Source organism: Dipteris shenzhenensis, chromosome 8 (genome assembly GCF_047967505.1).
Source record: "Dipteris shenzhenensis isolate YYH24624 ecotype China chromosome 8, Dip_SZ_1.0, whole genome shotgun sequence".
In the NCBI taxonomy this organism is placed as follows: Eukaryota; Viridiplantae; Streptophyta; class Polypodiopsida; order Gleicheniales; family Dipteridaceae; genus Dipteris; species Dipteris shenzhenensis.
Window position 1 is genome coordinate 18990829 of NC_141603.1, and position 22827 is coordinate 19013655.

The following is a 22827-nucleotide window of genomic DNA, read 5'->3' on the forward strand; positions in this document are numbered from 1 at the left end:
CACAGCCAGGTACTTATTAGTGGGATAAGGGGTGAGAGATTTTAGATTTCCAAATCAGTGTGTCAGGGATGCTCCCTTGCCTTTTCTTTTTTTGTTCGTGGCCGAAGCTATAAGTATCTCTGTTAGATCTCAAGCTGACATCTTTGGGCTAAGACTTCCCATCAGAAGGGAAGAGGAGCTACTTGATAGCGAGTTGGCAAATAACACAGCAGTTTACTTGGATGCCACTCCACAGACGTTCACTTCTTTCAGGCAGCATTGGATTGATTTTGCTTGGCGGCGGGGCACAGATAAATTGGCATAAATCGAATGGCTTTTGGATCAGTGATGAGGACACTCCAGGTTGGGGGATTGACATAGGATTTACTTGGGTTCAGAGGGGGGTGCCTGTCAGATATTTGGGCTGCCAGGTCGGCTTGGATATTTCTTCCACATAGCAGTTTGCTCCCGTGTTGGAGAGCATCAGGAGGAAGCTCCTTTTTTGGAGCTCAGCCAAGCTGGATCTTGTTGCCTCTATAGTTGTGGTGGTCAACCAGGTCCTCTTGGCCACGGCCTGGTTTGTTTGTTCATGCTGGTGCCGTTCTAGGAACTGCATCACTCAGCTCAGGAGACCGATCAGAAATTTTCTTTGGAGTGGGCTTGATGGCACAGCAGATGCCTTAGAGAGGGTGGCTTGGGAGACCCTCATCCTCCTTACACAGGAAGGGGGTCTCAATATCATTGATCTAGATTTACAATGCAAAGCTTTACTATGCAAGATGGTGGTGCGGGGACTTATGCCAGGGCAAGAACCGTGGAAGGCCTTTCTTATTAGCAGCATACAGAGGTGCACACCTTCTTCAGGAGGAGACTCGATGAGCAGTATTAGGTGGATCTTCACCACAAGACACCTCTGATCACCTTCGTCCCCTCTCATGGTTGCCATCTTGAAAGCATGGGGGCCAATTTCAGGAGCACTCTTCAGAGGATTCCTCCTTCCTCTCGTGAAGAGATTGACAGGCAACCGATCATGTGGAATGACAGTATTTTAGATGATCATGCCAAACCACTTGGTGCCTCACTCTACATGTAGAGGTCCAGGTGGGAGAGGGGACTTGCATAATCTTTGGGGTCTTGGAAAGCTTTCGCAGGCTTCCAGAGGAGACCAAATCTCAGTTGACAGGACATCTCAGAGGGAGTGCAGGGAGGATCTTGCAGATTGAGGCAGCCCTTCCAGAGGATTGGGTAGACACAGATGATATGCCACTCACTTGCTCCACTTGGGCAGGTACTTTTACGAGAGGCGGTGTTCCGCTTCAGGTTTTGGCCTCAGGTTTTGGCCTTTTGAGATGCACAGGAGGATGCTTTAGTTTTTAGTGTGCAGGATGGTGGCAGATTGCTCAGGTCCACGGAGGACATCTTGCTTGAGTCTGCTTTTCAGCCTATCAGGGTTGTAGGTCTTTTGGTGTAGGGATCAAATTCAAAGTGGTTCCTCGACCCAAATCCCCGGCTACTCTCCACCGGGTCTTGGAGGCTTTGGCTTTACTAGGGAGTTCCCATTAGGTATTTGAAGTGGAACCTTGGAGAGTGGGAGTGGATTGACGCAGGGCATTGAGAGATGAGCATCCCTTTCTTTTGTTACACGGTCAGTAATGCCAAGAGATTTCAGCTCAGTAGTAGAGGTTGGAGACCTTCCAAAGTTCCTCATTGGGAGACATTTGATATCACTGCGGATCTGCAGAGGTGCTTCTGGAGGAGAATCTAGAAATCCCACAGAATAGAAAGATCACTCTCTTCTTTTGGCTCTCTATCCATGGTGGGATTATAGTGAACCTTTGGAGATCCAAGTTCGGAGCCGACTCTACTTGCCCTTGTTGCCTCTCTACTTCGGAGACTATTCAGCATTGCTTATGGGATTGCAGACAGGCAAGGATGATTTGGATGGGGGTAGCCAGGATTTTCAGTCACTTTGCCCACTCCCTAATCTTTATGACATGGGGCTCAGTGGCTTGGCTTTCTCTTACAGGGCCTCAGGTATGTTGGGATAAGTGTGATCAAGGGGTTGCTCTATGGTGCATGTTTGCATCTAGGGGAGTCACATGTGTGTTTGTGTGTGTTGTAAAGGCACATCAAGTGCTATGATGTGTCTAGTGTGTAACCTAAGTGATGATGTAAGCCAAAGGCCCCCACATGGGAGGTTCCTTTGATTTAGGCTAGTCCCACTGATGTAGGAGCTAATTCCCACTGATGTAGGAGCTGATTCCCACTGATGTAGGGGCTGATTGCCACTTATGTAGGAAGGTGCTACCTTCTCCCCCTTTCTATAAGAGAGAGTCCTCTCTCTCACAATCTATAATAGATAACAACATTTTGGTTTCATCTTGTGCTCTCACTCCTCTTCCAAGATGCATCTATTCTATCCCACGGGATTCTACATTTGGTATCATAGCTTTAGGTTCTAGATCTAGCCTAGCCTAGCATTAGATGCTCCCTCTAGCATAAACTACTAGTTTTTCAAAGCTTCTTCATCATCTCCATTTTCCTCTTTCTTCCCCAAATCTGTGAGAGCACAATTCTCCCATTATACGCGACCATTGTTCAAATCCTCTGAGCTGTAGACTCCTCATGTATGGACGACCTTCCAGCTGCAAGCAATTAGAGAGAGATTTTCTGGATGCGCAATGCCAACACGAAGACTGTCCGCCGATGAATCGCATAATGCCGCCTCTGTGGTTACCCATTTGCAAATTCCTCTAAGCTCTAGTTGGAAGACACTACAGGCAAGCTGCTGATGAAATCTGAGCCCGTTTGGTCAAGTATTGGAGGAGAAAACGCGAAAAGACCGGTCGACTTTACCAAGCTTGGCTATGGCGACCTGGCGCAACATTGCCCGCTTCCTTGGTGGAGGATCTTCTCTGGTATAAGGCCTTTCTTCCTGCATAAAAATCCCCTTGAATAGAGCTATGAGCTATGAGAATTGCACCCTCCCATCTACTCTGGTCTCTGTTGACAGAATTCAGCATATTTTGGTCAAAGGGTGTTGAGTAATCACCATAAGTTTGGGGCTTTCATTATTTACTGCAGACTTTCATTGCTTTGATACTTGAGTAGTAGAACTCAGTCATGGAGCTCATAAGTGTCCTTATACTTTGCAATTAGAATGATGACTATGTGATTCTCTTTTGATGAGTACTTGAATTGTAAAGATGACTAAGCCCAAGCATGCAGAGAAGTTTGATGGTTCTATTTTCCATTCTTGGCAAACAAAAGCTAAGTTTGTGCTTATGAAAAATGAGATATGGTATGTTGTGAATGAAGAAGTCTACAAAAGAAGCAGCTAATTGGTTGATCAAAGACAAGAAGGCTCTTGCTATCATTGCTTTGGGATTAAGTGACTCATACATTGACCACATTGATGGCTTTGAAACTTCACATGAAGCTTGGGATCATCTTCACATAGTATTTGGTGCACAAGGGAAATGCTTCAAATATATCTTGCTTATTAAGTTCCTTTACCTACAATTGGAAAAGGGAATGTGTTATTCCATAAAGAACAACAAAGAGAATCAAGCACTTCTTGTGAAGAAGGACTACTTCAACAACAAAGCAAATCTGGCTGAAGGAAGAACTCCATCAGCAAATGAAGAATCAAACTTTGAAAATAAAGACTAAGCTTTTTAAGCACTTTGTCTTTTGAATTTTTGTTTATCATCACTTAGTCAAATTTTGAGGTTCTCTGCCTGGAGTAGTACTCCAAAAAGAATATCATATGTTTTGTCTTTTGTAAATCACCTCTGGTCACCATATGATGTAGACCATGTGATATGTGTTTTGTCTATCCCATTTCTGTGAACCTCACACCCTTGGGAACCCTTGCTAGCATGAGATCCTAGCCATAGATTTATCCTTGACCACCATGAGATGGCATGAGAAACTATGAGACTAGATGTATCCTTGACACTGCAAGAGGCAAACCCTTGAGGGAGGGTATGTTGGGATATGTGTGATCAAGGGCTTGCTCTATGGTGCATGTGTGCATCTAGGGGAGCACATGTGTGTTTGTTTGTGTTGTAAAGGCACATCAAGTGCTATGATGTGTCTAATGTGTGACCTAAGTGATGATGTAAGCCAAAGGCCCCCACATGGGAGGTTCCTTTGATTTAGGGTAGTCCCACTGATGTAGGAGCTGATTCCCACTGATGTAGGGGCTGATTGCCACTTATGTAGGGAAGGTGCTACCTTCTCCCCCTTTCTATAAGAGAGAGTCCTCTCTCTCACAATCTATAATAGATAACAACATTTTGGTTTCATCTTGTGCTCTCACTCCTCTTCCAAGATGCATCTATTCTATCCCACTGGATTCTACAAGGTATTCTATGAGAGACATGACTCCTCTCGGGCCATTTCAGTTCGACATCATCAGATTGAGTCCTGTTCGTTGGATGTGGTACCACACCTTCCTTTTACAGCTGTACATGCCTCTGCGGATACCTCTTGGGAGATTCTAGCGAGCATAGCATCCTCGCATATCTGGAGAGCCAGATGCTCAGAGGCTTTGGAGGGTACTCAGGTTCATCCGTCGCACACATTGGCTAGTATTTGGACAGACACCGTACATACTTTGATGGCCGTATGGATGAGTATGTAGGGAGACTCCCGTGCAGCCTCAGCTAGGAGGGCTTCTTTCTTCAAGGAATGAAAGGATTCTCCTTTCTTCTCTGAGACTCCTACAGGGTTGAGGTGGCACTTTCAGCCTCAGCCTTGGTTGTTTTCCACCTCACTTTGAGGGGGTTTTATTTATCCTCATGATTTCATGATCTATTCGCTTTGAGCTTGCTCTCGCGGGTTTTCTCTCTTGATAGAAGTCTCTTTCTTGGGGGGAAAAAATTTTTCCGGCTTCTAGCTTATATTAAGAAGAATCATAGGTTTTTATTGATGGTGTAGTTTCTCCACTGCATCAATTTTTGCAAAGCAACAATCTGAAACTGGAGGATGTTGTGTTTGATCCTCCTCCAGTTTGATCTTGTAACTTTCTACTTGGCTACCTCATGACTTTTGCTCTGAGGCTTTACTTGTAAATTTTTCTTTGTACTTATTGGTGGGTTTTTACCTCTTTTTGGGGTTTCCCACATAGAAATAAAAGATTTCACTATAATAATAAAAAAGTGTGTGTGTGTGTGTAGTGGTGAGATGGGCGAGGAGCGGAGGAGACCAGCCTTGCTGCCAACACCCTGTGAACCCCTCGTTTAGGGCATCCTGCACCCTATCTTGGTTCTCACTTTAGCCCACGTGCTTCCCCACATCAGATGCTCTGTTTTCGCGCCAAAAAACCTCCTTGCCAAATTGATGCACATCCTGTTTTTGTTCCGCACAGTCTATACAGATTCCGTACACCTTGTACGGCTGTGTTCCAGGCCCTCCTACATGTGTTTTTCATGCTCCCCGCTATTTCTATGCAAAGTTTTCTCCTCTCCTGCTTCTCCTAATTAGGGTTTTTCCCCTTTCTCTTGTTCCATCCTTCCCATTTAAGGCTTTCAGCTTCTCCTTGTAACTCCTCCTCTAGTTTTTTGTTCGTATATATCAGCCGTCTTTTCTTTTCTATCTATACTCTCTTTTAGACTGTATCTTCTGCCCCTTTTTTCTATCTACCCTTTACCTTCTTCCTATTCAAAGCTCTGTTTCTTTCCTATCTCTCCAAATACGCTTTACAGAAACTCAAATGACTACTACAAAGACATACAAAATAAAAGGCAAAAGCAGGATTTGGGTCAGGATGACCCTACGCATGTTTCTTTGGAGGCTCAGTTAGTTTATGATGTGATGTATGAGGGTTTTGATGATACACGGAAGGAGTGGAAGGATCCTGCTCCCATTGTTGGAATAATGGTGGAAGTAGAGGATAGTGTGGATCTGGTGCATGAATATGCCAAACATGAAGTAGTTATATTTTTTCTAGGAAGGATGCCTTGTATGCCAAACATGAAGTAGTTATATTTTTTCTATGAGGGTTTTGATGATACACGCAAGGAGTTGGAAGGATCCTGCTCCCATTGTTGGAATAATGGTGGAAGTAGAGGATAGTGTGGATCCGGTGCATGAATATGCCAAACATGAAGTAGTTATATTTTTTCTAGGAAGGATGCCTTGCAGCGGATGTTGGAAATTGGCTAGCATGTACTTTGGGGGATTGTTTTGTTCGAAAAGTGCATTATGCAGCAGCTTCTTTGAGGTGATTATGGTGGATGAACATCATAAGCAGATGTTCCCCTCTCTTGCACAAAATGCCTATAGATGCTATGCCTACTGATATGCATCCTAAGGATACTCCTGCCTCCTCTCATGTAGAATAAAACCAATAAACCAGAAAATTCAACTCAAGATAAGGGGAAATATCCTGCTGCGTCAAATGCTAATGTTTCAGCCTCGATGCCTTCAACTTCTCAATTGAAAGTAAAGAAAAAAACTTTGCAGGAAGCTTGGCAGTCTGAGAAAAATTATGACAGCAAGGAGACCTCTTCCAACACGTACTTGGAATGGCTCGTCATCGAGTGGGAACACACCACAAGAAAATTCAGGGATTGGAATTACATGGGCTGCAGTCACAGCCAGTCGTACTCTCTTTCCTAAAGTTGAAGTGGCTGCTCTTTTATCTTCTCCACAGACATTAGTTTCATCTTAGGGTCAGAGGCCGGATCCTGAGGTTGAAATGCAAACTTGATCTCTTGGGTTCTTCAATGTAAATACTTTGTAAATATGTTGTCATACAAATAGTGTCTTATTCTCAATGTATGGGGTTTATGTGATCCCAGGAAATTGAAGCTGGTTTAGGGATATCTGCATCAATTGCAACCTCACATAGTTGCATTGCAAGAGCATAATCAGCATATGTATGCTGGTCATCATGGGCATTTTTCTAGTTATGATATTTTTTGTGTAGGAGAACCTGCTTTTTCGGGTGTGGTTTTCCTGGTGAAACATGAGTTACAGCCAGTGGTTGCTCTAAATGATAGTCAAGGTAGATGGATGATCATCCAATGTCTTATACAGGGAGAAGTCTTTGCATTCTATGCGCCAGTAGAGGTTCAATTTGAGCTGATATGCAAAGTTATCCCTGGAAACAACATGCCTTTATTTGTGGAGATTTTGATAATGCTCCTCAACCAGGTTACAATACTTCAGGTCATACTCATATGTTAGCCTCTGAGCTTCAGCATTGGTCTACTTTATTGACTCAGTTCCCTGTTATTGAACTGTGGAAAGAATCACAGCCTATGCTGCCTAGTTACACATTTCAACACAATGCTCAATCTGCTTATCGGGCTCGGTTGGATCGATGGTATAGAGTTGATCCTCAGCATTATGACTTTCTCACTGCCAATTTATGGGTGGATTACACGTTCACACATTCTGATCATGCCCCTTTGTGGTTGAGGATTGGTCTCCATGAGATACCTGATAACAGGCTTGTGCGCAAAAGATTGCTCATTGTCAACCATAGTTACTTGAAGCATGAAGCATACAAGGCTCTAGTTAAAGATGCGGTTCAGCCACTATTTCAACAGGCTGCCATTGGCATTGATTTTGCTTGGGAAGATTTTGTTACGAATGCAAGCAGTCATTCGTAATTATGGCAAAAGCTACATGAAGACCTTGAGGGACAATGTTGCTCAAGCAAAATTTCATTGTCCGTCTTTGACAGAGTTGAGTCACTTTAGGAATCTTTCATCCAGCTCAGCATGGCTTTATTCCAAGACGGCATATTACTGATAATATTGCCAATGCCTATGTTGGGATTGAGTATGTCAAGTACACAAAGCAAGATGCACTTATTCTGCAGGTGGATATTGCAAAGGCATTTGACACCATTGAATGGGATTTTATACCTCAGACTATGCAAGGTTTGGGATTTGGTCAGAAATTGCAGCATGTCATCTTCTCGCTTTATTGGATAGCAAAGCTGCATGCATTTTGTCTGGAGACTTATCAGAGCCCTAGACGCTTCGATGTTCAGTTAGGCAAGGTTGCCCTCTCAGTGCTATCTTATATGCTATATGCGAGTAGAAATGTGAGAGAAGAACTAAAGATGAGAAAAGCTAACAAGGAGATAGGAGAGGAGATGAGAATCAAACTGACTATGTGAGTAGAAATAGGAGAAGAGATCAGAAAGGAGATGAAGATAACACTATAGAAAGGAGACGAAGATAATTATTGTGCTTCGGGATATGAGACACTTTATATATAATTATTAAAATGGAGCGAAAGATTTTCTATCAAGTGCTTGACATACGATATTCACAATGAAAAAGGTAGCACAACATTACACTTAAACTTACATTAAATAATTACATGAGATGAAATGGCCAAGAATCTGGAGAATTAGTGAGCCCAAAAGGGCTCACTTTGAATTCATAAAGTCCTCTTTCTGTCCTGAAAGAAGTTTTATATTCATCACCTTCTTGATTCTTATTTGATGGTACCCTGACGTAAGGTCTATCTTAGAATAGTGTCCAGATCCTTTCAGTTCATCCAACAAATCATCCACCCTAGGGATTGGGAATCTATTTTTCGTAGTCATTTTATTCAACTCCATGTAGTCATTGGTTGCTTAGGCTTATGCATATGATTCATTTTTCATGCCAAAAAACACTCCAAGGGATCTTTCTTCGCTGATGCAGGCTGTCTCTTTGTATGGACTGGCTACTAGTCTTCACATTAATTTTCAAAAATCCCGTCTGTTGCCATTGCACTCTAAGGATTGGCAGTACGGCCAACGAGACAGTGTACGACCCACGAGACCTAATATACGGAGGACCTGCTGTACAAAGTACGAACCTGGTACAGAATGACGACGCACAGTACGGACGACTGCGTACAGAATGTAATACGGATGTACAATGTTGATGCGGTTTGCAATTGCAGCGTAGCTATACGGATCTAACACGATTGTATAGAACAGTACAAAAGTACGGTGTAGCAGAACAATACTGCTAGCCGTACTATTGTACGGACGTCGAGCAGACAAATGCCAACGTTGAAGTGCGACGGTACGGAGCAAGCAGTTAGTACGAAATCCGTACAGTCATACGGATTGTACGGAATGGAGGCTAGAACAGAATGGCGAGCTAGAGCAGGAGAGCTGACAATTGGGTAGCATTGCTACTCAGTGCTTTACCGTATGCCATTGCTACTCATCCTATGCTGCAATATATTGATCATCTTGTGGCTACAGGATCACTTCGTGGCTTGGAATTCAATGCTAATCGCAGCATGGTTGCTCAAGCGTATGCTGATGATTCTTTCTTTACCCCCAAGAATACGCCCCATGATCTTGGTTCCTTGATGCAGGCCCTCTCTGTTTATTGTTTGCAAGATGGTCTACATGTTAATTTTCAGAAGTCTAAGCTGCTCCCTTTGAATTCCAAACACTGGCATAGTCTATTATGGCCCGGGGATATCATTCCACCCACTCAGTTTGTTCATCATCTTGGTTACCCTTTGGGGTGGGAACTCACTTGCCGACAACAAATTGATTGGGTTTTGGCTAAGCTTCGGAAAAAGCTCGAGTATTGGAAACTGGCAACCTAGCCTTTGCACGTTCTTCTTCGAATAGTGCAGTCCATCCTTGTGGCATATATTCAATTTTACTTGCCATTCATCATGTTCACTAAGGCAGATCTTACATCTTTCATGTCTGTCTTTACGGAAATCTTATGGCGATCCAAACATGGCAGAAAAAGTCTCAGGCTGCTTTCGATGTATCACATATGTTCTCCCAAGATGCATGGTGGATTGAACATCACGGATATTCATGTGCATATTCTTGCCCACAGGGGGAAAATGTTGCTGCAATTTCTACAAGGTGATCAGCCTTGGGCTCTTACGATTAGGACTCTGGTCTCTCCTATCAGTATTTCTGCGTTTGGTCATTGGCAACTCGATCACTAGGATTTGTTTTTTGGCTGCACTAATGGCACTTTGCCTGGCTGCCCTTTTGTCTCCCGCTTGCTTCTTGACTGAAAGCATGTTCTTTCTCATCTGGAATGGAATGGACGGCAATCTTTGCTTGGGAATTCTTTGAGAGCTGAAAGCATTCACTAGTCGAAAGTCTTTCAGCCTCCCTTGGCTTTACAAGAACCTCGACGTTCCTACTTTGTCTCATTTAAAGGCATCATCTCGGTTGCTGATGTTATAGATGATGCTGGTACTATGCTCCCCTTTTCTCTAGCAGCCACTACATATGGATTGGGCTCTCATTATCATCCTTTGTGGTGACAAATTACTTCTATGCTTTCGCCTTTTGTTCCGATTCCTCCTTTGGAACTCCAGGACCGCCGGCTAGAAGATTGGACTTTGACTTCTCCAGGGTCCTCTTCTCGTCCTTTGAGGCTATCTCAGATTACTGTGCCTACATTATATAAAATCCTTTTGCCTCAACCTTCGGTTTCAAAGAGAGGTGATTCTGTTTGGCGAATGCATCGCCCAGCCAAGTGGTGGAGGAAAAGATTACAGCAACTTTGGGCCTATAAAGTACCGCTTCGGCAACAAGTTTTCTTTTGGTGAGTTCTTTTGGGAGTGTTTCCATCTGGACAGCTATTAGCTCATCAACACATTGCTCTTGCACTTTGCCACAGATGTTCTGCTTCTTCAGAGACCGTGCCTCACTTGTTTTGGCATTGTCCGTGCTCTCGTGAGTTTTTTGATCTACTTCGACAACGCCTGCAAGCGAGATTCCCATTTGTTCCGTTTGGGAAGTTCTTCTGGCTATTTGGAATTCATCCATCCAAACCGGAGTTTCATCTTTTCTTCGTTTGGGTTAGCTACTGGGTACTATGGACTTTATGGACATATAGGAATTGTAAAGTCTTTGGTGATCCTTCTTTCTCTCTGTTTGGCTTTTTCAGGTGTTCTTTGCAACAAACTTTCTTTGATTGCTTGCAGACCCGCTGCATAGATCATGAGGTCTTTTTGGCATATACTGAAATTTTCAGTTGATGTAATTGTAGCACCTTATTTTGAGGTTGCTACTCATATAATATAATCAATCAAAGATTTCACCTTTATGAAAAAAGAGTGTGTGTGTGTGTGTGTGTGTGTGCGTGCATGATGCCTATATGAAAGCCCACATAGGCATCATGCACACACACACACACTGGTCTTTCAAGCATTTTTCTTCCTATATGTCCCAGGCTATGGAGATATTTTGAAAAAGCAAATCTCACAAAAAGGCTTTGCGACTACTTCCCATGCAGTCTGTTTGTTCTCCTAAGACTCATGGGGGACTGGATATTCTCAATCTTCAGTTTCATATGTTGGCAAGAAAGAGCACTATGATTGCTGAATTTTTTCAGCAAAAACAGCCATGGGCTATTATGTTAGCAACTATGTGTGGAAACATAACATCCCATGAATATGGGCATTGGATTATAGATCACTGGGAAGCAGTCATCACCACATTTCAGGGGAAAATTCCTGGTTGTCCTGTTTCTACTGCTTTTATTCATGATTGGAAGAGAATTCTCTCTTATGCTAAATGGTAAGGTGCTTCTTCCCATCATGGTAATTCTCTTCGCTTGGAAAGCATCCATTGGAGCAAGGTGTTTGAATCGCCTCTTGCTTTACAGGCACCTATTAAAGCATATAATCTTATGAAATTGGGCATAAAATTTGTCGGAGATGTTGTGGATCAACATGGTTATGTGCTTTCATTTCCACAAGCTTGCAGGACATTCTTCTTGGGTCTGCATCAGAGGACCATTTGGAGAATACTTACAACTATGTTGCCGCCATTTGTTCCTATTCCTCCACTGTTTGTACAGGACAAATTACTGCACTGGAATCTGACTTCCTCATCTCCTGCTACCTGTTCGCTTTCAATGCATAATTTGGCCTCCTCGATGGTCTACAAATTTCTTCTTCCACCGCCATGGATTGATAAGCATGCCAACACTCTTTGGAATTTGGATAGGCCTTTATCTTGGTGGCAATCACAACTCCAGAAAATTTGGAAAGCTAAATTGCCATTGAAACAGAGGCTTTTCTTTTGGAGATGTATAGTGGGAGCTTTTTCCATTGGGGTGAAATTGGCAGCACGTCGTATTGCTTCCTCTTCCTGCCCCCGTTGCTCTCATCACAGTGAGACAGTTCCCCATTTGTTATGGTCTTGCCCGCACACTCGGATGTTGATCACTCATGTCTCTCATTTGTTGCCGCTTCGGTTTCCCTCTATCAGATTTGGGAAACTCTTCTGGATGTTTGGATGCTTCTCTTCTCAGATGTCTCCATTCCTCCTTTTCTTTCACTAGGCTCGTTTTTGGGTACTATGGACTATTTGGACACAGAGATTGCATTTTAGGATGGAACAACAGTTTCCTCAGGCATATGCTTTCTTCAGAATGTCCCTCAAGCAATCTTTATATGATAGTTATGCTGCGAGGGACTTGGATGCTACTAGCCTCGAAGTGTTTTCTGACTGTTTTTGAGTTCTTCCATTAGGCTCTCTTTTGGAGTCTAATGTCATGTACATTGATATCATGTTAATTTTATAGTTACGGGTTTCACAAAAAAGTTGTGTGCATGATGCCTGCCATGAGGGTGATATAGATGCTTCTTGCACAGAGCTTTTCTTTTTATTTTTCTGATCTTTGGGATACTCTCCTTTTTGGAGACTTCCCATCTTGTAAATTTATGAGCATATAAATACAGCACTAGATATTACTTAAAAAAAAGTGTGTGCGCGAGTGTGTGTGTGTGTGCATGTGTGTGTGTGTGTGTGTGTGTGTGTGTGAGTAGGTATGTAGAGTGCGAGCATCAGACAGAGGCTTCGACAGCGATTTCCTACTGTTACTTTTGGCAGATTTTTCTGGTTGTTTGGATTTCATCCCCAGAGACAGGGTTTTGATTTATTTTTTGTATGGGTGCGATATTGGACCCTATGGACTTTATGGATGGATAGAAATCAGAGAGTCTTTGGTGATCCACTATTTTCATCCTTCCTTTTTTTCAAACGATCTCTGCAACAATCATTCTACGATTGTTTTCAGACTCGTTTGATTGATCAGGATGTGTATATAGCCTATACTGAGATCTTTTCTTGAGTAGTAGCTACTTCGCTTTTTGAAGCAGCTACGAATGTAATTATTCTATAGAAATAAAGATTTCTTCTCACAAAAAAAAAAAAAAGTGTGTGTAGGTATGTATGTGCCTCTGTGTCTGTGCGTGTGTGTGTGTGTAAGGAGTGAGTGAGTGTGAGGACGATGGAGAGCTCTGGAGCCCCCGCAGCCCTGGTCAACCCTCTGTCCCCCTCTGTTCCCTCCCTCGTTTTACCGGTACATCCCCCGTCTTCCACCTTGCAGCCTTCATCTCCATCCGTATAGCTCACATCAGCTGTACGGAATTTCGTACAATATGTTCAGCCCCCCCGCTGCAGTTATCTACAGAACCTTCGATTGAGCCCTTCATACAACCCTCCGTCTAGTCAGACGTGGTGCAGACGCCAGTACCTGCAAAATCCGTACAAATTTCCCCGCCCGTACAGGCTCCCGAAACATCTTTTGTTTTTTCTGCCTCCTCTATTCCTCCTGCTTGAGTCTTCACTCGACGGAAGCGCGGTGCTTTGCCTTCTTCATCCTCTTTCAAATTGGCAAAGCTTGTTCTCGCAGATGGCCCTTCTTCTTCCCTGCAACTGGATCTTCTGCGTCAGTTATGCTCATCCTCTGTCACACATGTTCCTTCATCAGGTTCCCTGTTTGTTTACTCTTTGGATTCTACCCTTCTCGTTTCAGGTCTTCGATAGGCTCAGCAGTTTAGAGTCTGTCTCTACTTAATGGACAGGGTTCCTTCACGTTGGGCTGAAGCTGCAATGGGTCCAGATTGTATTTCATCCTTTGTCTTTCTAGGCAAAGGATTTTATATGCCCACGTTTCTTCGACTGATGTGGTGGAGCAGCTACTCAGTCGTGCTGGTATTCCTAGGGCTGGTTTCTTCACTTATGTGATGCCCGGGATCCACTTTTCGATCCTTCTGCTACCCTTCTGACTCACTGTCTGGTTTGGATTACTCTCAAAGCGCTGCCTGTGCCTCTCTTCCAACTCTTGCAGCTTTTTTGGGAAGGCCTCTTCATGTTCCGAGATAGGAGTTCTTGCAAGCTTCCCGTGATGTTCGCCTTTGCATTTTGTGGGATATGACGCAGCCCGTGCCATCTACTCTGGATCTTGATTTGGGATTTGCCCATCCAATGCGCATCAGGCTCCATTTTGCATCTTTTCCCACTGCATGTTATCAGTGCCGACAGGTTGGTCATTTTGCACGTGATTGCCCTTCTACATACAAGCCCATTCCTCCTGCTCCTTCTTCAGCTGCTGTCAAGGTTACTCTCCCTTCTCCTCCGGTTTCTGCTATGGCTTCTTTGGAGAAGCCTTCTACTACTCCGAAGCACTACTGGAGGAAGGTAGATAAATCACAGGCAAATCTTCCCTTGCTAAAGAAGCTCAGGATTGCACCCTTGTTGAGCACCATCAGTCTCCTTCTACTCAGGATATGGATGTACCCCTTGCAGAGGGGATTTTACAGGATGATATGCATGCTCTCTCTCAAGATGCTGCCCCTGCTCTTACTCAGGTTGATCCTCAGAATGAAGCTCAAATGCTAAGTCCTGCTTTATCGGATGCAGCTTTTTCGTCGGAAGATACAGATGTAGATTTAGCCTCTCTGCCTTTGATGCCTGTGCCAGAGTTTTCTTCTGTCCGGGATGCAGAAGTACCTTTTTTACTGGAATCTTTTCATCCCATGTTACAACAGGTTTTTGACCCTGTGATTCAGAAATTTCGGGTACCAGCCTATATCAAGAAGAATCACAAGGGCAAAAAACAGCTTGTTTTTATTAATGGTGTGGTTTCATCACTGCATCAGTTTTTACAAAGCAACAATTTGAAGCTGGAGGATGTTGTGTTTGATCCTCCTCCAGCTTGATATGTAACTTTTTACTTGGCTGCCTCATGACTTTTGCTCTGAGGTTTTACTTGTAAATTTTTTCCTTGTACTTATTGGTGGGTTTTTACCTCTTTTGAGGTTTCCCACACAGAAATATAAGATTTCACTATTTAAAAAAAATGTGTGTGTGTGTAAGAGAGAGAGAGAGAGAGAGAGAGAGAGAGAGAGAGAGAGTGTGTGTGTGTGTGTGTCCTACATAAATAGTAAGCCCTTAGTTTCTTTGAGATTGTTTTTTGAAATATATTAACAGATGGATTTCACCCAAAAAGTGTATTTTTCCTATTGCTTCCTTTGGCAGGTATTTAGGCTACTTGAGATCTATCCACGACGTTATGGCTTTGACCTTTTCTTTACATGGTTTCGTTATGGGGACTCTAGACTCTGCGGAAGGACAGTGTCTTTGGTGATCCCACTTTTTCTAAGTTTCACTTTTTCGGATGTCACTACGACAATCATTTTGTGATTGTCTATGTGCTCATCAGATAAATTCTCTTGCTTACTTGTCTTATATGACATTTTCTTATGTAATTGCATGTTCCCTGTCTGGGAACCGCTTATTGTAATATAAAGTTCCATGGGTTTCACTCCCGACAAATAAAGTGTGTAGTAGGTTTTTTTTCTTTTTTTTGTTTGTATAGTAGGTACATTACGAAGTTATGATGATAACTACGTGCCAACTCATACACCTAGATGAATCCAAGAAAATTCCCAAACTCATCCTCTAAAATTCCCAAACTCATAACTACGTGCCACCTCATGACCAACTACTAGAGCTTTGGTCATATATTAGCCACACTACATGGGACATGAGAACATGGCTTAAGTGACTCCAAGGAAGCATAGCCTCAGACAAACAGTTTTTTTTTTTATAAAGAAAATTACTTCATTAAGTATGAATGAAAACCACAAGAGCAAGCTCAAATGCGGGAGTACATCATGCAATGCATGAGGAAAAACAGCTCAAAGAGAGCTAATAAAGAACCAAGGCGGAGGCTGAAAATGCCATCTCAACCCTGAAGGAAACTCAAAGAAGAAAGGAGATCCCCTCCAAACTCTGAAAAAAGTAACTCTCCTGGCAGTGGCTGCTCTAGAGGATCCATGCATGCTCGCCCAAATGGCCATCAGAGTGTGTACTGTGTCAGTCCAAATAATACTGGCCATAGTCTGGCAAGGGTGAACCTGGATACCCTCCTTCACCTCTGTACACCTGGCTCTCCAAATATGCCGAGCTGCAATGCTAGCCAAAATCTCCCAAGACGTAGGCATGAGCAGCTCTGAAAGGAGTGAGGGGAACATCCTGGAGGGAACAAGACTCCACTGGTATCGCCGTACAATGAAAGTTGGATCTAGATCATGTCCCTCGAAAAACACCTATGGGCCAGTAAGAGATAACCAAGCCACTAAACCCCACGTCATATAGAAATGTGTTGTAAGAAAGATGCTGAAAATCCTAGCAACACCTTTCCAGATCGTCCTCGCATGTCTGCACTCCCAAAGGCAATGCTGTACTGACTCGACTGCCATGTGACAACGAGGACAAGTAGGGTCAGCTGGATCTCCATAGGGTCACTGCAATCCCTCCATGAGTAGAAAGCCAAAAGAAAAGAGTGATCTTTCTAATCCTGAGGGATTTCCAGAGCCTACGTCAAAAGTTCTTCCACACAGCTCCAGAACTCTGAAAACTATCCCAATGTGGCTCTCTGGAGGGTCTCCAACCTCTACTGCTGAGTTGAAACCTCCGGGCATTTCTAACTGTGTAGCGAAAGAAGGGAAAGCTCTTCTCTCGGTGCCCCTCATCAATCCATTCCGACTCCCCTAGGTCCACTACAAGAACCTAATAGGGGAACCACCATACAGCCAGAGTCTCCAAGACCCCAATGCAAGGAGAATAGGATCAGGGAGTGATACAACCTCTACATCTGCACCAACATGAGCAAACAAACCAAGCAGTGGCCAACAATACCTGGTTCACAACCACAACTCTGGATGCAAGGTCAAGTCTGGCTGAACTCCAAAAGATGAGTTTCCTCCTGATACTCTCCAACACGGGAGCAAACTGTTGTGCCGGAGAGATGCCCAACCCAACCTCGCATTCCAGATATCTGACGGAAACTCCCCTCTAAATCCAAGTGAACCCTATGTCAATCCCCCAAGCTGAAGTATCCTCATCACTGATCCAAAAGCCATTGGATTTGTTCCAATTAATGTGTGCACCTGCCGCAATGCAAAATAAATCCAATGCTCTCCTGAATGAACTCAGTGTCTATCGAGTGGCATCCAAAAATACAGCCGTGTCATTTGCCAACTCACTGTCTAAGAGCTCATCCTCCTGCCTCAAAGGAAGCCTGAGCCCTACGATTCCAGCTTGAGCTCTAATGTAATAGCTCTACCCCGTTCATCTTGAACTAGTAAATATGCTTTTTATAATCAATGGCTGGATTTTTCCAAAAATGCCAAGCCATGCCTAGGGCTATATCCGCATGAGCAAGCCTGGTCAACTCAAAGTCCAACTTCTCAACATAGTCCTGTATTCAAAGTTCCAACTGGGTAACCCTCTGGTCCCATACTTCAGTTGAACTTCCGTCCGCCATCCTGACCGTATAAGCATAGTCAGACGGACTAGTTTTCAACTTGAGCCTCTTAATAAGCTTCGAGTTAATTACATTGTGCGTTGACGTTGAGTCAAACAATACAATCACATCATGATTGGCTACTTGCCCTTTCATTTTAATCAACTCGGGCTCATCGAAAACCGTATACCCCGTTGCTGCGGGCTTTGAAAGCATGTTATCGGGTGTACCGCTTACTAACTTAGTAACAGACACACTTAACAACACAGGTACTAACCTCTGAGAAGGTCCAGCCAATTGCATTTGCATATGTTCCGCATTGGGACTCTCCTGCATTTCCGCATCGCATTCAGATATTATCATATTGGCCGTGCGACGGTCTTTGTTTAGTGGACAATCTTTCCACTGACATCGCTGAAGGTAGCCGAAGCACAGTCCTTTTCTAGCTTTTTCTTTTTGCTCAGGGGTCAACGAGGACTTTGACTAAGCCCGGGCTGCCATTGGAGTTACTTTTCTTTTCACCCCAATGGTGATACTTGTCTTTGCGTATCCCTCAACTAGCTTCACCTGCTTGGTTTGGCCACTTGGCTGCAAGACACTTGTCTTTGAAGTCCATTTCCTCTGCTGAAATCCCCCTTTTCTTGGGTACTCATGCTGAGTACCTGCCTGCACAAACCCACTAGGTTTGCCTCTAGCATCCTCATAGTTCAGGGCTACTGCAATAGATTCATCTAATGTAGTCACATATTTAGCCCGAACTTCCATTTTAATCCTGTCATTCAATCCATAGATATAGTCTTTCAACTGAACCGACATAGGGAGAGGGTCTATTATTTTCATAACACATTCCCTGAACTTGTCAGTGTACTCTGCCACTGACAAATTCCTCTAGCGAAGGCTTCTGTAAGCATCCCAAGCTCAAGACTCTTCGTCAGGTGGAAGAAAGTGTTTCTTCAATTCAGCCTTAAACCCTTCCCAGGTGGTAGGGGCAACTTGATCTTTCGGTTGTTTTATCCACCACCTATCCGTTGCCTCAATAAACAGGTGAGTGGTCTTGCAGATTTTCTTTAGATCAGATCTAATTTCACAAATAGTGAAGGCTTCTTCCCACTTGTGTAACCAAACCTCGATCACATCAGAACTGCGCTCGGTCATCTGACCAGCATACTTTTCCGGTCTATAATTAGCAATAATAGGTACCTTGACCTTCGCACGTTCCAACGAGTGTATACTGGGCTCTAGCTCTGCTGGAGCTTTGCCCTTTTCATTTCTAGATGGTCTAGCCGACAAGGCTTGCACCATCTCTCTAATTTCATTTTGACCAGCGTTCACTTAAAGCTGCTCATTCATGATCTGTTGTAAGGCATCTTCTAGTACAGAAATCCTACCCACCAAAGTAGGTGTGGTATGGGACACTTGTTGCATAGATCGTGCTCTAGATTCACCAGGATTTACCCTAGAATCTTGTCCCTCTGCCTCCATTCCCTTCGATTTTTTTTTTTTTTCACTTCGAATTTCCCTCTACTGTACAGGAATAAATCGACTGCAAACTGGAAACTAAAATTTTATATAGAAGGGGGGAAAATGCCCCCTGGAAGCTCCACGTAATGCAGATATCCCGATTTCCTTTGATGAAGAACAAGGTGACCTTCGGAACAGCTATGGAATCAGCCCGCTCTTCTCCAACCTGCTCTCTGTTTCGGAATCATCCTCAACCCACGGGCTATTTACGTGACCACATCCCAAATACCAAATTACAAGTCTGCGGCTGTACGCGATCCTGCCTTGAAGAGCTTCTAGATGGCCCGTCGACCGAACCAAAACCCGACTAATTTCGTGGAGCCCACGAACAGTCAATTCCGTCCCCCAACTCTGGTCGTGTCCTCGCCGCGAACCAGTCAGCCACACAGTCATGACGCTGCCTGTGCGTCGCCCCTCACCACGCCTCAGCCCCACGACGTAACCCTGCGCTGAAGTTTTCCTCCGTCACCTGCCTTACGGGAACCTTACACTCCTGCGATTGCTTATAAGCCTGGAGCTTGGCCGTATCGTCGTCACATATCCCGTGCCTGTGCTCCCTTCATACGCAATCTCCTCATCCAGCCTGAACACTTTGATACCAAATGATACACTATTTACTACTATATGTTCCTTTCATTGAATCACGGGCAATCACAGGCGATGGCATCCGATTTTCCTCCCAGCCTATCTCATGGATTACATGCTCACACGATACGTAATTTCTTTTCTTTTTCATGCCTATCCACAAGCCCGCAATTCCCTAGATGGTTCCCCCCTGCCACATGTCATCATTTTAGACCTTTAGCTTGGTACACCATTTACCCCTCTCTTGGGGTACAATTAAAACATTTGCCACTTGGCATTCTTACACATTTAGGTGCACGTAGGCCTAAGCACTCAAAACCACCTAGTCGATGCCAATACACCCTCACCTAAAACCTTGGCAGTTACTTCCCTTGACCATTTTATTTACACACATAAAATATTACAAAAGTCGGTCATCCAAGGGAAAATGCCCACCGATCTTTCCGAGGTCATGCTATCTCGGCTAGAGCATAACATGCGAGGTCTCTAGGTAGAGTGGCGAGCATCCAGTCCCTAGCCTGTAACCTGGAAGGGTGGGAACCATGGATGCGAGCAAAGAGCGATGTCGAGCTCTCCTGCTCAGCATCTTTTTTGAGCTGCTGCAGCTCGTCTTTTGAGAAAATGATGGTTTTCACGGCCAATGGAAGGGGGTGAGGATAGGCTGAAGGTTGGGCCATCGTCAATCAAGGTGTGAAGGCCGACTCGAGCACAAAAAGCTCCATCCGACAAACAGTGCTGCTAGGAAGGGCTGGGAAAGAAGAGGATAGCAGGGAGGGAGAGGGAGAGGGTGGGGGCTAAGGGGAGAAGGGGCGGCAGGGGGAGAGGGAGAGGGTGAAGGGGGCAGCAGGAGGGAGAGAGTGAGGACAAGGGATCAGACAACAGTTTGAGGCTAACATCCTCAATAATTACTCCCATTTCTTACAATATTACCTGACCTGGTCCCCTTCTCTTTCAGAAAAAAATTCCCTCTAAAATGCATAATCAACAAATGGAGATTCAATTTAAAACCTGTGGTACCTGCAAAACAAAATTAAACTCGCACTAGCAATAACAGACAAATCCTAGACATAACAGACAGATTCTTTTTTCTAGCATATTCAAAGACGTCAAGCCCATTATAGATTTTGCAGTGATCCCAAACACATTGACACGAAACAAAAATCCCCAATTTTACCTGGTCGTCAGGGGGGCAATAGCTTCCATTAGGGAATTTTCGGCAACATCCAAATGCATCTGGAGAGATCCATACAAGAAAGTCATCAAGCCAAGAGGCAGCTGGCTTTGCAATATAGCTGCTTTCTGGGGACTCTGCCGCTCGGGAGATCTGCCCAAAATTAAAAAGTGGAGCTTAATCTCATAATTTCTTGAGTCTTTACATTGCACGACTTAAATCATTCTCTTCTCCTTTTTGCAAAGTAGCAGATACAAGACGCATGTGATTCAGGTATAAACTCAAGAAAAACAAGTTTTCATCCTCTCTCCCTTCTGGTGTATACACAGATGGACACAAGACACCATATGGAAGAGAGGAAAATGAAGGGAAGGGAAGAGGGAAGAGAAGAGGGAAAAGAACTGGAGGTTGGGAACATAGTTGGCATGATACAACGTTCCAGCAGTCTGATTACTTGGAAACAAACATGGACAACACCAGTCCTATTAAAAGGTGACTTAAGGGCGACCTGACTAACAGGGATGCCTAAGAAGATAACAATGACCCGAGCAGGGGGTAAAGCCAAAACATTGAGTGATATGACATTGTCGCAATCTAAGCACTTGAAACAAACATTGGCAACACTGACCTCATTTAGAAGTGAATTGGGGTTGCACTGACTAATAGAGCATAACAAATCTGTCTGGTTACTTGAAAGGCTGAAAACAGAGTCATAAGATATTCATTAGAAAATATGGAAATCATTGTGAATGAGGGGAAAAAATCCAGATACGCAAAATTAAAACTATGAATCCTGAAAAGCTACAAGATAGCATGCAAGGGATGACCTGTAGTTATAGTCCTGCACCACAAAATACAGCGGTGGCCCAATTCGAAGGTATTCTGTAATATTGTCAAAATAACCCTGCAAAAAATCACCAAAAGATTGCTATTGCTCAGCTCATGCAACTCAAAGATTCTTGAGAACCTTCTTCCTATGATACTAATTTCAACCAAATAATTGTCACTCTTCCCAATAACGTGTGCCAGGTCACTTACAATTATTTCTTACAAATTTTATATAGTTATTACCTGCATTCATGATCTATGCTTCTTGCCCATCAACAAGCAGAAAAGGATTTATTCCCCACTTTACAGTGAACCCTAGAAGACAGTCCTACCTCTTCCTCATTGGAACAAATAAGGAAGAGTAAAACGACATTAGTCATTGCAGTTCAGTACAAGACTGAACACCATTTTAATCTTTTCAGATACTTCCTGAAAAATCCATGCACCCTTCAACAATCATGGGGGCACTACTTTTATGAAGTATGCAAATGATTGAGCACCTGAAGATAAGAATTCCGTGGAAGAACCACTTGCTGTTCTAAACCAGGGGAAACCCGTGCCATTAAAGCCTGCATGGAGAAACTAATGTACCTCAGCCATAAAAAAAGAAGACAAATCATTAAACTGGTTATACATTACTAAAAATCTTGTATTGCAGAAAATTCTGCTGGATGGCTTGCATGACAAGCTTATTGGAAACTTATTTGGAACTATAGTAAGGTTAGGTGCAAAGAATAGAGAAGGACAATCCAACAAAAGGATGATTTAGTACAAATCTCCAGGGTTGATTTTAAAGCATCTTCAAAAGTAGTCCCAAGACCTTGAAATTCTCCAGACCAATTTGGCACACAGCGCGAAAGCCTTTCATTAACATCTTCTACGTAGCCCTCGATTGATTGATAAAACAATTGGTTAAACTCTGACAAGCAGATAACAAAATAAAGCAGCCCAGTGTTTTTGTAGATTTGATACTAAATATGTTCAGATGTTATACAATGGCACATTATACACCACAATTTTTTTAAGGAAGCAACCATCACACAGCAATATAGTACTTGTAATGTCAGATTGTATTTCAAGTCCTGTAGCAATGGCCCTTAAGAATAGGGGAGACTGTACATCTAGATCTGTCTACTTCATAGCCTAACCGAGGCTGCTATATTCAATCAATATATTAATAACTAG

At 43.5% G+C, this 22827-nt stretch overlaps 1 protein-coding gene across 2 annotated transcripts in view; it reads right to left on the minus strand.

Moving 5' to 3' along the window:
- Window positions 1-22827, minus strand: part of LOC147899223 (uncharacterized) — a 182350-nt gene that overhangs the window by 37505 nt on the left and 122018 nt on the right. For both annotated transcript variants that reach the window (XM_087377635.1, XM_087377636.1), the window contains 4 exons: window positions 22143-22211; window positions 21642-21718; window positions 21443-21512; window positions 20818-20967 (listed from right to left, as the gene is read on the minus strand). In XM_087377635.1, coding sequence (XP_087233761.1) covers window positions 20818-20967; window positions 21443-21512; window positions 21642-21718; window positions 22143-22211 — 366 coding nt within the window. The remainder of the gene's footprint in view (window positions 1-20817; window positions 20968-21442; window positions 21513-21641; window positions 21719-22142; window positions 22212-22827) is intronic.